Genomic DNA, 15,151 nt, shown 5'->3' with positions numbered 1-15,151 from the left:
GTCTATCACCAAGAGGACTCTTTCTCAAAGGCTTGACGCTGAATTTAGCCTATCTTCCCGTGAGAGGTGGTGCAAGTTGCCAATTCCACCCACTGCGCCTGGTTGCCGTCCCTCTTGTTTCACACCCAGCGCTGCAGAGGTAGGCCGGGGCTTGCTACTGCAGCTGCTTCATCAGGAGGCGGATGAGCTGCTGGCGCTGCACCCAGTACTGGGGGCCCTGATGCGGAGGCAACTCAAAGAAGGAGAAGGTGAAATTGCGGCTGAAGCTGAGGTTGGTGATGCTGGGCACGGGCGGCAGCTTCACCCCCTGCCACTTGCTCCGGAAGTGCCTGGGTGAGCCTCTGCTCCGGGCCTTCTGCTTCGCCTTGCCTTGGAGCAGCAGGGTCCTCTGCCGTTGCTCCCCTTCGGCAGCCGGCACCTTCTCTCCGAGATGGTCTTGGAAGAAGCTGCAGGAGCTGGGTGTTCCTGCTGCTGAGAAAGGGACACTGTGCAAGAAGGACACGACAGGCTTGAAAAGGGCATGGAAGGAAGTCTCGGACTGAGAGGGCCCAGTCCAGGGCGCCATGTCAGGAGTGCCCAAAGGGGCTGCTTTGGCATGGGGGAAGCAGGCAGGGAGGCATGGCAGCTTCTGGCCTGGTTTCTCTGAGGCAAGAAAAATGGGAGCAGAGCAAGCGTTAGTGAGGCACGAGACAGGAGACTCAAGCACTGGGCTCAAGTGTGGCACTGGGCTGGGCACACAGGGAATCCCCGAGGCAGGGCAATGGGGGAAAGGATCTGGTTGATACAAGACCCCCCGGTTGACTCCCTGGGGAATGTCAGCACCAGCCTGCACCCCCTTCCTCTTGAGGAACACAGGTGCTCCCTGCTACCTCCATTCCCCGCAAAGAAAGCCCTTTGCCCCTGCATATGATCTCTGTGCCCTCCACAGAGGCCAGGGATTCAATGGAAGCCCCAACGTTAAGCAGCCCTAGAACCTGCTGCTTTCCCCCCACAGCAGCCCAGCCTCCTTCCAATTACCGGCAAGAGAGCATTAGCCCAGCACCAGGCTCTGCTATCCTGCCAGTGGCAGGTGGGGCAGTGTCAGACACCAGAGCCTCACCAAAGACCTTGCCTCCTTTGGAAATCTGGGGAAGAGCCATCCTGTTTTGCCGTGGGGTTAAGGGAGTCTTGGGAGCAGTTTTATTCTGGTGCTTGTTTGCAGCTCCTACCTGGACGTGGAGGAGAAAAAGATATAGGAGGTTAAGTTTTGTAGCTCAATAAAGCAAACAGCAATCTGTGAGAGACGGGTTGTGACTCTTGGGGTCTAACATCTGCACATACTTGGTATCTGAAGAAGTTTGCATGCACACGAAAGCTCATACCAAAATAAAAACTTAGTTGGTCTTTAAGGTGCTACTGAAGGAATTTTTCTATCTGCACATACTATTCAGTTTCAGTCCCAGTATGCAGCTATTGTGAGTCTTGGGCAGGTGTAAACAGGACTAGGTGGACCTCAAACTCTCTCTGTTTTGATGTACAGCAGTGGAGTTTGTACTGCTGGTCAAGAGGTCTTAGGAGTACACCACGAGCAGAAAGCAGGCAATCGCCCTGCTGCAGGGAGGAATAATACATAATCCTGATCATTCTGTCTATTCCAGCAACTCTGCAATGGGACTTCAGTAAAGCTGGAGCATCTCATACGGCCCTGCAAGGACATCTCAGCCTCAGCTAACATACCCCTTGTTCAGCCTTGTCGATGGCCGGTCTTTTCCTCTGCCCTGAAACCAGTGAACCAGCATGGAGGGATGCGGAAGCGCCACCAGGCAGCTTCTTTCTCCAGCACAGGCTCTGTACCAGGCATGTGAATTTCAAAGCACGAACCAGCAAACACAGCTGTGCTGTGAAGGCAGGAATATTCATGGATGCTGGTCCTCTGCATCAGTGCCATCCTGAATTCTGACCTGAGTTTAATACCCCACCCCTGCTGCAGAGTTACATATATATCTATCCCTGGCAATGCACCAATATCTCCACCCTGCCCCACCAACAGGGCTTTCCCTACCTTCTCCAGCCAGCCTGTGCACTTCCCTCTGGCAGGGTCTTCTCTGGTCCTTGCATGGCCCTGGCACCGTCTGAAGCCGGGGGTCACACTCATCCTCATGGCGCAGCCGTGGTGGGTGGTGACACTCGCTGTGGGCAGGGCTGAACCTCGCTGAGCCACCGAAGGGAACAGGCCTGTTGCTTCCAGGGGTGCCATCTGCTGTGGCTGCTCTGAGCCAGCCCCCCTCTGCCTGGCTTTGGAGACAAAGTGTGGCTGGAACGGCATGTTTGAGTGGGCCGAACTGTAGCATCCCAGGTTTGTCGATGGCAATGTCAAGGTGCTTGGAAGCAAGGTGCTCAACACAGCGCCTGCAGAGGTCTGGAACGGCGTGGAGAGCTTGCTACTCGGCGTCCTTCTGGTACCTACACCACTGGATGCATCCTACGATCGGTGCAGCTTGGGGCGGCATCGCCCTGCTTTGCAGTAAGCTTAGTGGTTCATCCAGGAGCCAAATAGATGGGAGGCCATTGGGAATCGGCAGTGCGTGACAGCAGCGCCCACGTGCTGAACCTTGCACACAAAGGGGCCTTGTTGTGACCTCCCCGTTGCTGAAATCTGGACCATGAAATATGCATGGCGCTGCTGGGGGGCCGGTAACCCCAGCCACTCCAGGGCTCAACCGCTGAATTATTGAGTGCAGGACAGGAGCAGCATACTCTGCGCAACTGAGCAAATCCCCCTGAACAGGTGCCACAAGCTGCAGCAGCCGAAAAGTGAAAAGTCCTGACTCGGAAGAGGAGTCTTGATTGGTGGAAATAGAAATCGTGTTTGGGGGGGGGGGTAGAGAAAACTCAAGAGCATTTCCTATTGTAATGGGAGGGCAGACCGAAAGCTAACCATTTCCCTGCAAGTCTGTACCTCCAGGATATTCCCATTCCATCCCAATTCCTGCACCAAACGGATCATGTGATTGAACTTGCCATCCCAGTTCTACTCCATGTGTGTTGTGTTTTTATCTTGCGTTTTTATGCTGTGAACCATAGAATCATAGAGTTGGAAGAGACCACAAGGGCCATCCAGTCCAACCCATCAGGAAACACCATCAAATCATTCTTGACATATGCCTGTCAAGCCTCTGCTTAAAGACCTCCAAAGAAGGAGACTCCACCACACTCCTTGGTAGCAAATTCCACTGCCGTCTTGCTGTCAGGAAGTTCTTCCTAATGTTTAGGTGGAATCTTCTTTCTTGTAGTTTGAATCCATTGCTCTGTGTCCATTTTTCTGGAGCAGCAGAAAACAACCTTTCCCCCTCCTCTATATGACATCCTTTGATGTATTTGAACATGGCATACCCCTTAACATTCTCTCCTCCAGGCTAAACATACCACCAAGAGCAGTACTGTATACAACTCTATTTATTTTTTAAAAACACACCATTATCTCCCACCTGGGTAGATATTCTGTGAACATCCTCACTCCCCGGCGACCCTCTTCTATCATTGCTACAGTCTAAATGGATGTCATTCAGCAGATGCACACAGGAATGTCGCTGCCCATTGATCTGATTAGCACCTGACACTCCAGTGAGTTTGTAGCAATTCTGAGTCTGTAGGCAGTGCAACAAGAAACCCTCCACGGCAATGAGAGGACGGGTCTTGAAGTTCTGTGGGCCCTGGGCACCAGGTGATCAGCTCTTTCCCCAAATCCATGTGAATGGGATTCATCTGACCATCCTGCAGGCTGGAAGGCAAATGGCATTAGGTCTCCTTAAGGAGTAGGATCACATCTCAGAGGCAGTAAACGTTATTTGCACAGAGGTTCAATCCCTGGTATTGCCACTTAAAATTATCAAATAGGCAGCGTGGGGGGGGGGGGGAGAGACTTGCCTGAGACCCTGGAGAAACCCTGGGGCAGTTGGACAAAGAAGTCTATCCTGGTATAAAGTAGCTTCCTACGTTTCTCCGCGATAATCAGAAGAGGAGGCTGAAATCCAGGACATATACATTAGCCGTCAACCTCCGGATTTGAAGATAAGGAAATCCTATTGTGCTGTCAACTCCTGGATATGAAAGTAAGGGCACTGAATAAGGGAATTTCCCGCAAAAAAAGGGGGGGAAAGTTGACAGCACGGCATATATTTGCAAGGAAAAGGCATTTAAAGCCATTTAACCAGCGGATGCAGATTTATTACTGCATTTCTCATGACAGGCCCTCTGTCAAAATAGGTTGGCTAAGCTCCGGTATAACTGCCCACAAGCCACAAGGCAAAGAAAAGCGAGCAAGCTACATCATATCAGGGACAGTATCTGCATGGTTCTGGAGGAAGCGGTTTCTCCCTGAAGAGAGGGGCAAAGTATTTCTTCCGGTCCTTGCTGCTATCGCATGACAGCCCTCTTTGCCCCGGTGGGTCGCTCAAGCTCCTCTCCACCCCAGCAGAATGAGGTGGTTCCGCAGTTCCTTCATACACCATTTTCTGTTTCTGCACCTGGCCCATCTAGGCTGCAGCGGAGGATTTCCAGCCCCTGTCCGCAGATCACGCTGTGGCAGTTACGGGCCCCAGCCTCCCAACACTCCAGGCCAGCCGCGTCGGCGACGTGGCAGAATTTGCTGCCGACGAAAGACAGGCTGTCCTCGCGAAGGCGCCAGAGGGCCAGGCGCTGGTCCACCGAGACAGAGAGGAGGAAGTCTGGCTGCAGGAGCCTCACCCCCGTCACATGAGCTGCATGGGCGCAGAGCCTCGAGGAGTTTCTGAGAAGGCGGATGCCGGTCCCAGCGATGGCTTCCTGGTCGGCGTCCACTTCAGCATCCACTTCAACAGCACTGAGAGAGATGGAACCGTCATCACTGCCGCTGGCCACCAGGAAATGCCCACCGGCTGCTTGCTGGATGTGGAGGCTGTTCACTCCACAGCTGTGAGCCTGGATGGTCAGGACTGGGGTACCCAGGCCTGGAAAACACACACAGGCAAAGGAAGTGTACAAGGCTGGGAGGAAGCGCAAAGGGTGATATACACTTGAAAAAGAAGGTATACCCAGGAGGATCACAAACAGGGTGGGCCGGTACGGGGGACTCCCTGGTCCTGAATGGGGTAACTGTGCCTCTGAAGGACCAGGTGAATAGCCTGGGGGTCATTTTGGACTCACAGCTGTCCATGGAGGCGCAGGTCAACTCTGTGTCCAGGGCGGCTGTCTAGCTGCTCCATCTGGTACACTGGCTGAAACCCTATCTGCCTGCATGCTCTAGTTATCTCCTGCTTGGATAACTGCAATGCGCTCTACATGGGGTTACCTTTGAAGGTGACCCGGAAACGACAACTAATCCAGAATGCGGGTGCTGGGACCATATAACACCAGTCCTAAAAGATCTAGATTGGCTTCCAGTACACATTTCCGAGCACAATTCAAAGTGCTGGTCCTGACCATTGAAGCCCTAAACGGCCTCAGCCCAGTATACCTGAAGGAGCGTCTCCACCCCCATCCTTCAGCCCAGACGCTGAGGTCCAGCACTGAGGGCCTTCTGGAGGTTCCCTCCTTGCGAAAAGTGGAGTGCTCTCCCGGCAGATGTCAAAGAGTTAAGCAAATATATAAATTTCTGTAGACATCTGAAGGCAGCCCTGGTTTGGGAAGGTTCCAAGATTTGAATTGTGTTTATTTTTGCATTATTCATTCTTTCGCTGGAAGCTGCATCTCCCTAGCGGCTGGGGCAACCCAATCACATGGGCTGGGTATAAGAAATATAATCATAGTATACAAAGTTGGAAGGGACCACAAGGGTCCTTTAGTCCTACCCCCTGCAATGCAGGAATCTTCTGCCCAACACGAGTCAACACAACCACCTACCCAGAAGCTTCATTTCTGTGCCTTCCACCTTCAAGGCCTCTGCAGCACGGTTAAGGGTAGGGGTGAGATCCCAGAATGCAATGCTCCCGTCGGTGGCAGCGCTGCTCAACCAGTGCCTTCTATAAAAGAAAGAGGAACGGGTAAAATTAGCTTTCTAGGGCTTGGTGGGTCGGCAGTAGTAAACTCAGGGGAGGTGCATCTCAAGCACAATGTGTGTGTGTGGATGTAGCCATTCCATTCTCACCTTCCTCCACCTGCTGTTTTACATGCAAACGCCTGGACCTTCAGGACGCAGTGCTGATGGTGAAAGGATTCTGCCACAAGCTGCAGCTTCTGGGCATGCTCAAGCAGCAGGAAGAGGCTATGTAGACAAGAGAGCAGTGAAGTCAGTCCAAGGAAAAGAGTCTCCGACTTTAAAGCGGGGGAAAGGGCCACATCCTTTGTACGGCTGCCAAGCACTACAGCTTTTTTTTCCTGTTCATGTTCCCTTCTCTAGTTTGGTAAAAGTGCTGCTCTGGGAAACGTAGGGAGAAGCATTTATTCCATTCTGCCCCTCGTCTTCCCATCTCTGGATTTTTGCCTGGCAGACAGGAAAAGCCCACCCCCCACCCCAGCCAACAGGCCCCTAAAAGGGAGAGCCCAACCATCCTCCTTACCGGACAGAGCCATCACTGCAAGCAGCAGCTAGGAAAAGCAAGGGAACAGGAAGCTCTGGGTACTCCACACCAGCCAGGACCTCAATAGACATATACCTGGAACACAGAAGTTATCAGTTACCTTCTCTGGAACTCACTATCCAAACCCAGAGCAGTGAAAAAGTTACACACACACACACACACACACACACACACACACACACACACACACACACAAGCTGGAAAGTGGCATGTGTTGCCTACTATGAACTCGGCGCCCAAAGTCCTACCTATTCTCTCTGTACTAACGTATTCTTAAGCATGAGCACAGCAGAATAGGGAAGAGGAGGAGAAAATTCCGAGACTGGAAAATCAAGCAAACTGACCTTTATTTTTTATTTTTTGCTGCTATTATTCACATTGTTTTATCCTGCTGGTTTTGTTTTTTAATCTCCTGCTGCTACAATATTGTTAGAACCCATTTGTGTATTTTGGGTTATTTATTTGATTTCTCACCCGCCTGTCATCATCGGATTTTGTGCTTTTTAATACTGTGAGCTGCCCTGAGATCTGTGGGTGAAGGGCAGTATACCAATTTGATAAATAAAATAAAATAAACAAGATCTCAGCGCGGGTTACAGCCATTTAAAAATACGTTAAAATAAGTTTAAAACAAATTGCAGCCAAAAGAATAGGGTAGGGTCTAGTGTAATAATAATAATAATAATAATAATAATAATAATAATAATAATAATAATATTTGTACCCCGCCCATCAGGCTGGGTTTCCCCAGCCACTCTGGGCGGCTTCCAACAAAGATTAAAATACATTAAAATATCACACATTTAAAACTTCCCTAAACAGGGCTGCCTTCAGATATTTTCTAAATGTCAGGTAGTTGTTTATCTCTCTGACCTCTGGTGGGAGGGCGTTCCACAGGGCGGGTGCCACTACCGAGAAGGCCCTCTGCCTGGTTCCCTGTAGCTTTGCTTCTCACAGCGAGGGAACCGCCAGAAGGCCCTTGGCGCTGGACCTCAGTGTCCGGGCAGAAAGATGGGGGTAGAGATGCTCCTTCAGGTATACTTGACTGAGTGTAGTCTAGTGTAGCCTAGCCTGCCTGCCTATCTACCTATCTCAAGTCTTCCAGGCTGGATGTGAATATTGTGCCCACTTGTGTGACAACAAGAAAAGCCTGTGTGTGTATGTGTGCTTGTGAGGGGGGGGGGGTGTTTGTTGGCAAAGGGGTTAGCAAGAGAGGGTGCAGATTTCACAATCCCTATATGAGCATCAATAACATCCCCAGTGCAGGTTGCCTGCTTTTTGAGAACCCATGACCCTGCCTAAGAATACAAACTCCTGGGAAAGGCCATGGCTGCTACCTGGTCTCCGGGTCCATTTTGACGAGCTTGTGCCTGTTCTTCCTGTGGTCCCACTGCTCATCCAGGCGGTGAGAAGCCACGTGGACCAGCTGGTGGACCACACCGCCGCCAGAGCCATGGCTGGGGCTGAGCAGCATCCGGTAACACTCAATCTGGGCCCGTCCTCCAGCTGAGAAGAGGATGGCAGAAATACTTCCTGCCTTGGGCTGAGTGTCCTTGGCCACAGCCAGAGCTCTCACGCTCGAGATGTGGTCGCCCAGAGCCGTGAGCTGGGTCACCGTACGAGACTGCGCCCTGTAGGTCAGAATATTGACCGTGCCGTCCTCGCTGCCGGTGGCAAGGGTGCTCACCGGCTCCTGCCCGGGTGCCTGCAAAACCCCGATGTGGCAAACGCACGTCAGCTCCCGCCCGTGCAGGGACTCCTTGAGGATGCGCTGCCTGCTGTGCGCGTCTTGACTTTGGTACACCACCACATCCCCGGATTTGATGTAAGCAAAGGTTCCCACCTGGAGGCAGTGGGCATAGCTCCAAGAGCGGTGGCCGCCACCGCAAGGGACAGACAGCAGCATCTCGTTGCTGCTGGCGCTCCAGAGAACAAAGCGGTCAGCGTGGAAGCCCAGCACCCACACGCTCCCATCGGGGCCTAAGTGCAGCTCCTCCAGCCAATCCAGGCCCTTGCACGGCCTGTGCTTCCTCAGCACGTGCAGTTGGCGGCCTTGCACCTGCAGCTGGCGGTAGCAGCTGTCCCGGCCGGTGCTGTAGATGAAGTCCTGGTGGCAGGTGATGGAGGTGACGCCCAGCTTTCCGTGCAGGCCGAAGAGCAGAGAGACGGGGCCCTCGGCGAGCGGCTCTTCCCCTGTGAGAGGCAAGGCCGGGCCGGGCAAACCGGAGACCCTCTCTGGGTCCGAGGAGCCGACTCCTGCTCCTCTGCTCAAGGCCTGAGCTGGCTCGCACTTAAACAGCATGAGGGAGCCCCTGCGGTCGCCGCAGAGCAGCAGCTCTCCCCGGGGCATGAAGGCAGCGCATGTGTGCCATCGCTGCTTGCAGAGAGGCAGGCGGAAGCATCGCTTCACCACCACAGCGACTCCCTCGGGTGGGCCAAGAGAGACCTCCAGCCACAGCAAGGAGCCGGCTGCTCCGGAAACGAAGAGGCTGCAAGTGCCGGGATCCTGCCCTGCGTAGGAGGCCCAACTCAGGCTGTGTACTTTCCCCTCGTACAGCTTCAGCTCCTTGCTTTCTGCAGGGCTGCAGAGAGGGAAGACTTTAACCTGTCCCAACAGGTTGCCCATGGCACACGCCACGACACCGCTGATGAGCACGGAGACTTCCAGGAGGCTGTAAGACCGATACGCAGCATCCTCGAGGACCAACGCCCAGGCTTTAGAGGTCAAGTCATAGGCGTAGACAGCCCCGGCATCTGTCATCACAAGGAGGTGGTTTACATCCACCAGCTTCACCGCTCTGGGAGACCCTTTTCTGCGAGGTGAGGGGAAGTCCAGCCGCACAAGGCTGTCCCCGCCGTCGCTCTGCCCTTTAAGGAGCCACTGCCTGATGCCAGAATCGGCCCCTCCTGTGAACACCCAGCCCCGCCTCTCGTGGGCAGCGACTGCCCGGAGGCCACGCCCCTTGTGCCCTTTGAAACGGTGAACGATCTCGCCCTGGTAGTTCCACACGAGGCAAGCGGCGTCTTCTCCAATGCTGAGGATGTAGCTGCTCAGCAAGCACACCGACCAGACCCGAGACTGGTGCCCGTAGCACACCAGCAAGCATGGGACAGGGTCAGGGGGCGATCTGAGGTCGCCGACGCCCCACAGCCGCAGGCTCCTGTCATCTGAGGCCGAGGCCAAGATGCTTTTGCTCTCTGAGAAGCAGATGCTGAAGATGACGCCCTTGTGCCCGTTGATCCTGCTGCGGGGCTTTACTCTGCCTGTGTCGTCCGTTGGGTCGGCTGCGCACCAGACCACCAGCTGGTTAAATACTGTGCCAGCCACCAGCACCAGCGTCTCCCAGCTGCTCCCAACCAGGTGGGCTGAGTAGAGGATGCACTTCTCCTGGCAGTGCACTTCCCGAAGGGTCCTCTGGCCAGCGCAGTCGTACAGTGCCAATGAGTTGTGGCCCAGGGCCAAAGCCACACAGCCAGGTGCCTCCAACCACTGCAGGTCCCAGATCCAGTCGTGCAGCTCGCGGAAAGGAAAGAGTTCAGCTAGTTTTGCCGTGCCGCCCTGGAAGCTGAGCTGTAAAACGACAAGGCCTTTGCCTCCAAAGACAGCTAGGGTGGTTGCTCCTGGGGCCGCATCCTGCTGCTCCTTGATACCATGGACATTATGGTTTCGAAGGACCTTCTTATAGCATCTTGCTGACTGGCTGGCATCAGGCTCCAGGGAGTAGATGGCAATGTAGGGTCCTTCACCTGGAGGAAAAGAGGTTAGAATCACCTTTTTTGATATATATATATATATATATATATATATATATATATATATATATATATATAGCATACTCTTTCCAGCAGCATCCGTCCTCACAAATACGATCCACACACCACCTCCATACCAGCCCAGGTACACCTTGAGCAGCGCCTGGTCCCAACATGAAAGACACACTGAGGCCGAATGTGGTATTGCTTCTGCTGCAGCTTTCCCACAGCCTCTTGTCAAACTGACCCTGTGGAATCATGTTACTCACAACTTTTGCCTTGCTTGAAATGGGAACAGGCTTCTGATAGGTCCCCCACTTCCTATCATCTCTATGAGCATCATTTCCCCAGCAACAGGACGTATGAAATCCAAGAAACCAGCTTTCAGGAGCTCTGGTCTCCTCCCCTGACTTGGTGCCTGCCTGTCCCACTATAATGCACCATATTGCTGTGATTCCTGCTTTGCTTGGCTATTCAGCTGGGTAGAACAAGCCCTCCATAATCATGTTTCATTTCACCAAGTGTTCAGTGCCATGGCTTGGTATCTGACACACTTGACATAATGTTACCTGTTGCCCACCGGAAAGGACTCTGATCACCCTGTGGCTGTTGGGAGTTGGGACTCCAGCAACATGGGAAGGTTACTACGTGGGCTGCCATTGCCCCAGGATATTCTGGCCTACCACATACCTGCAACAAGGTGATCATCCACAATCTCCAGAGCTGTGATAGGAGCCAGCAGCAGTTCTGTTTCCATTGCTGAACAAGGATCGGAAGTGAAGACTCCTATTGATTCGCTTCCTCTTACATAAGACATCTGAGGAAGAAGGGGGAGGTGACGACAGTAATAAATGCTGCAGATATTCCATAGCTTGAGGTGATGGATATAAAAGTATACTGCCTTTTGGCTTGGAAGGTATACATTGTTTAGCGCTGCAGTAGGGCTACTCCAGATAAGAGTCAGCATGGTCTAACTGTGTTGGACTTACCCACATCACTGAGCACTAGGGATGGGGTGGGAAACCTCATTCCCTGGCCTAATTTCATGCAGATAGGAAGGAAGGAAAAATGGAAGGAAAAGGGGTAGCCAAGAGGGAGGGAGGAAGGGAGCTGGGAGAGACAAGGGAGTGCATTCTCCACTTTTTGTTCCAATCCTACCCACCACCAGCAGCATGTGCCCCCCCCAACTACCCCTTAGGGAATGCTGCCCTTGACAAAAAAAAAGGTCCCCACCCCTGGCATGCAGGAATGAGATGCCACCTGCTGGAGGGACAGCAATTGCAATGCTTATTCTCGGTTTAGACCAGAGAGGCCTCGGTTCAAATCCCGCCAAAGCCTCGGAGGTAAGATGCTTTGTTGGTTCTAACCACAATCTGTACAATGCGAACAAGCTAACTTTGCTCAGTTCTTATGAGAATGAAATGATTTTACCTCCTAAACACTTGGTAAACGGCGGGGCTTTTTGATAATAAGAGTGGTCTGAACAAGCGTGTACTTGCCCATTCTGAGAAGCCCCTGGATGCCGCTGCGCGACAGTATTTTTGTGTGCGTCGAATGTTTGGTCAGCTTCTTATATTGGCAGATAGGAAACAAAATCAGGGAGGGCCGTTGACTGAATATATAAATAAATGGGAGAACGACTGGATAAAAGAGCGCCCTCCCCGTGGAGGAACAGCAGGCGCAGAACGAATGGGATGCTGAAGCTGGAGAAACTGCGGCTTTGTTGGGACACATTACTGCCTGAAGTGGAAAGGACAACACACTTATCATGGCACAAGCTTCCCCAGACTAGGGCTTGCAGGAGGCAAAGTGGGCATGGGAGGATATCTATAGTTGGCAGCTGCATGAGGTTCAAGTCAGGGATGGGGGGGGGGAGTCTTGACCCAGCAACACCTGGGCGCCCCGACGGGCCCCGTCCTGGTTTAAGCCACGGAATGAGCGGGGCTGCTTCCAGCCTACTGCTTAGCGAAGCGGGGGCGCTGCAGCCAGAGCTTCATGCATAGCCTGGGAAAGAGGCAGGGAAGGCGCGCGCGCGAGAAGCAAAGCAAAGCAGGGACCACCATATCGCGAGAAATCGGGTCGCCCTACCTCTCTCTCTCTCTCTCTCTCTCTCTCTCTGTCGCGCCCGCGCGCGAGCGCAGACCCCGTGAACCAATTGGGAGGCTTCTTCCGAGCTCCCAAGACACGGAGGGATGCTATTGGCCAGCGGTGGCTCTCTCCCCAGGCCGCCGAGACTGATTGGTAATTAAAGGCCGGCAAAGGCAGGAAGATAATTTCTTAAAGGCACAGCTCTATCTAAATAGATAAAGTTACAGGTAGGTAGCCGTGTTGGTTTGACGTAGTCGAAACAAAAAATAAAAAAGTCCCTTCCAGTAGCACCTTAGAGACCAACTAAGTGTCATTGGTATGAGCTTTCGTGTGCATGTATCTGAAGAAGTGTGCATGCACACGAAAGCTCATACCAATGACAAACTTAGTTGGTCTCTAATGTGCTACTACTGGAAGGAACTTTTTTATTTTTTTGTTTTAAATAAAGATAGCTATATAAGGTAAAAGGTAAATAGAAAGGTATATTACCTTTATAGCTATTATACACAGTACACATAATATGTATGTATTTACACACACACACACACACACACACACACACACACAGTGTACTGGTATGCGCATATACAGTATGTGCCAAAACAACAAGAAAAAAATTAAAATAAAAATAAGTTTACCAGCTGACATTAACAGTGATAATTTCCCATCAGTTAGTGGGGGGTGGGATTGGGGGGGGATTTATGTTACTTGAAAGAACACTGTAAACAATTGAAAACCTTGGCAGGTTTTTAAAAACACTTGCAATGAAGCGAGAATTATGATAAAAATTGAGATTTAAGAAAATATGATGCGATGTAGTTTGATAAGAATATCTGGGGAAACCATGGAAGGGTGGAGGGAAGTTTGGGGATTCTGAGAATCCTATTTGTAAAATTATTATGATTTGTGTATGATGATAAAAGTGAAAATGAATTTTTTTTAAAAAAAAATCCCATCAGTTAGGGTTGCCCAAAACCCACAACTTGCCAAAGATCCAGAACAAGCTGCTGCCTTCCTGAAATTAGCCTTGGATGCAGTGTTACCTTCCAAGACATTCTCTTCCACTGTTGAACAGCTCATCCCATCCCATTCAGAATGTAGAACCATTGAAATTAATTGACACACCAATTTAGGTCCATTCATTTCAACGGGTCTTCCTCTGAGTGGAACTTAGGCTATCTGGGAACCAGGTGCAGCAGGGTTGTTGCTGGGCCATCACATCACATGTGATGAAGCGGTTGCTACTGCAGCCACATCTCCAACACCTTGAGTTCATTAACTCCCTCCACATGTGGGTGTTGCTTCCAGTAATCCCTGATCGGTTTGTACTGAAGGAGTTTCCAGGGACACATGGGGTTGATTTTTAGTTTTCTTAGCTGTATGTGTTTTCCTCTCCTGTTCTGGGTGGAACACACATTGGATATAGTGCAGAGGCAGTATCTTTCTGATACTGGCATAATTTAAATACAGGATTTATCTGGCCGTTACTTATCAAACAGGTGACCCTGTTGACTGTGTAAAAAGCCATAAAAACATTTCCCATAATTTGCAGTTTTCATATCAAGACATGCATTCGCAGAATATAACCAAGATTGTGACCAGAATGGAGCTAATAAAAGTGGGACCAGGGATGAGAAACTGTCAACCTGTCATTTTGCAATATGATCAAAGGCTTTTTTTATTTTATTTACAGCCTGCTTTAACTTTGTGTTAGAAGCATTAGGACATGGCTCACAATCAAGGTCTACAAATGGAGCATTTGCTCCTAAAACTGGATCATGGTGTAAGAGACATACAAGAGATTTTTATCCTTCATGAGAAAATAATAATAATAATAACCTTTATTGTCAATGTACAACCTGTGAACAATGAAATTAACTGAGCCCCCCCGCCCCCACACAAACACTCAATCTCATTGCACTCTGTGTGCTTGTCGCACAACACACCAACCCCGAAAGTCAGTTGCACTATATTATTTTCCGCTCAGCAGCCTAACAGCCCATGGATAGAAACTGCTTTTTAGCCTGTTGGTATGACTGATTATACTTCTATATCTCCTGCCTGAGGGTAGAAGATTAAAGAAGTGCAGGCCAGGGTGGGAATCGTCCCTGAGAATTTTTCTCGCTCTCCTAAGGCAACGATCCCTTGCAATGTCATGTAGCGGGCTCAGGGGACAGCCCATGATATAATGTGGTGTGTATACCACCTTCTGTAAAGACTTTCTTTCCGTGGCTGTCAAGCCAACATACCACACTGTGATACAATATTGTGGACCAGTAAAAGGAGGTCATCAATTTTTGTTTAACATTGGTCTTTCGCAAGACCCTGAGAAAATGGAGTCTCTGTTGAGCCTTCCTAACCACCTGAGTTATATTGTTTTTCCAAGTGAGGTCTTCACTAAGGTAAACTCCCAGAAGAAGCTGCATCTGGCTTTATCTTACTTTTGTAATTTAAATGCTTTAGGAACAACACCACTGGATATAAAGGAAAATGGGCAAGAACATCACCACTTTTGTAAAAAAAATCTCTTATGCTTATAAAAAAATCATTTTAATCACAGTTAGAGAGAGCAGAAAATAAATAGATGAGTGGGGTGGGAGGATTGCTTGCAGTTTAATACCAAGCCCTGGAAATTCTAGGCACCGAGAGACTAATGAACAGAGGCTTGCTTTGGGCCCCACTACAAAATTTGATGGTACCCCAGTTCTTAAAGAGTAGAGAATAGTAATCTGTGGAATGCGTAACTTCATACCCCAATGAGGAATGGGAGGCGC

At 50.8% G+C, this 15,151-nt stretch overlaps 2 protein-coding genes across 3 annotated transcripts; both read right to left on the bottom strand.

Moving 5' to 3' along the window:
* Positions 1-154: 154 nt before the first annotated feature.
* Positions 155-3,425, bottom strand: LOC118080870 (uncharacterized). Its single transcript, XM_035106830.3, has 3 exons — positions 2,042-3,425; positions 1,100-1,208; positions 155-642 (listed from the first exon to the last, which is right to left on the bottom strand). Exons 1-3 carry the CDS (start codon positions 2,303-2,305, stop codon positions 155-157), a joined length of 861 nt encoding a protein of 286 aa, XP_034962721.3. The 5' UTR covers positions 2,306-3,425.
* WDR6 (WD repeat domain 6) lies at positions 3,422-11,386 on the bottom strand. Of its 2 annotated transcripts, XM_060271273.2 has the most exons (6): positions 10,980-11,384; positions 7,874-10,283; positions 6,516-6,611; positions 6,104-6,220; positions 5,860-5,978; positions 3,422-4,967 (listed from the first exon to the last, which is right to left on the bottom strand). In XM_060271273.2, exons 1-6 carry the CDS (start codon positions 11,254-11,256, stop codon positions 4,480-4,482), a joined length of 3,507 nt encoding a protein of 1,168 aa, XP_060127256.2. In that variant the 5' UTR covers positions 11,257-11,384; the 3' UTR covers positions 3,422-4,479. The 2 variants fall into 2 exon arrangements, with proteins under 2 accessions (XP_060127256.2, XP_060127257.2); XM_060271274.2 differs by lacking the exon at positions 6,104-6,220 and having other exon boundaries at positions 10,980-11,386.
* Between the last annotated feature and the right edge of the window lie 3,765 nt (positions 11,387-15,151).

This window comes from Zootoca vivipara, chromosome 2 (assembly GCF_965207765.1).
Source record: "Zootoca vivipara chromosome 2, rZooViv2.hap1.1, whole genome shotgun sequence".
NCBI classification, from domain to species: Eukaryota; Metazoa; Chordata; class Lepidosauria; order Squamata; family Lacertidae; genus Zootoca; species Zootoca vivipara.
Note: the sequence above shows the minus strand (reverse complement) of the source record. Positions and strands in the feature narration are given on the sequence as shown.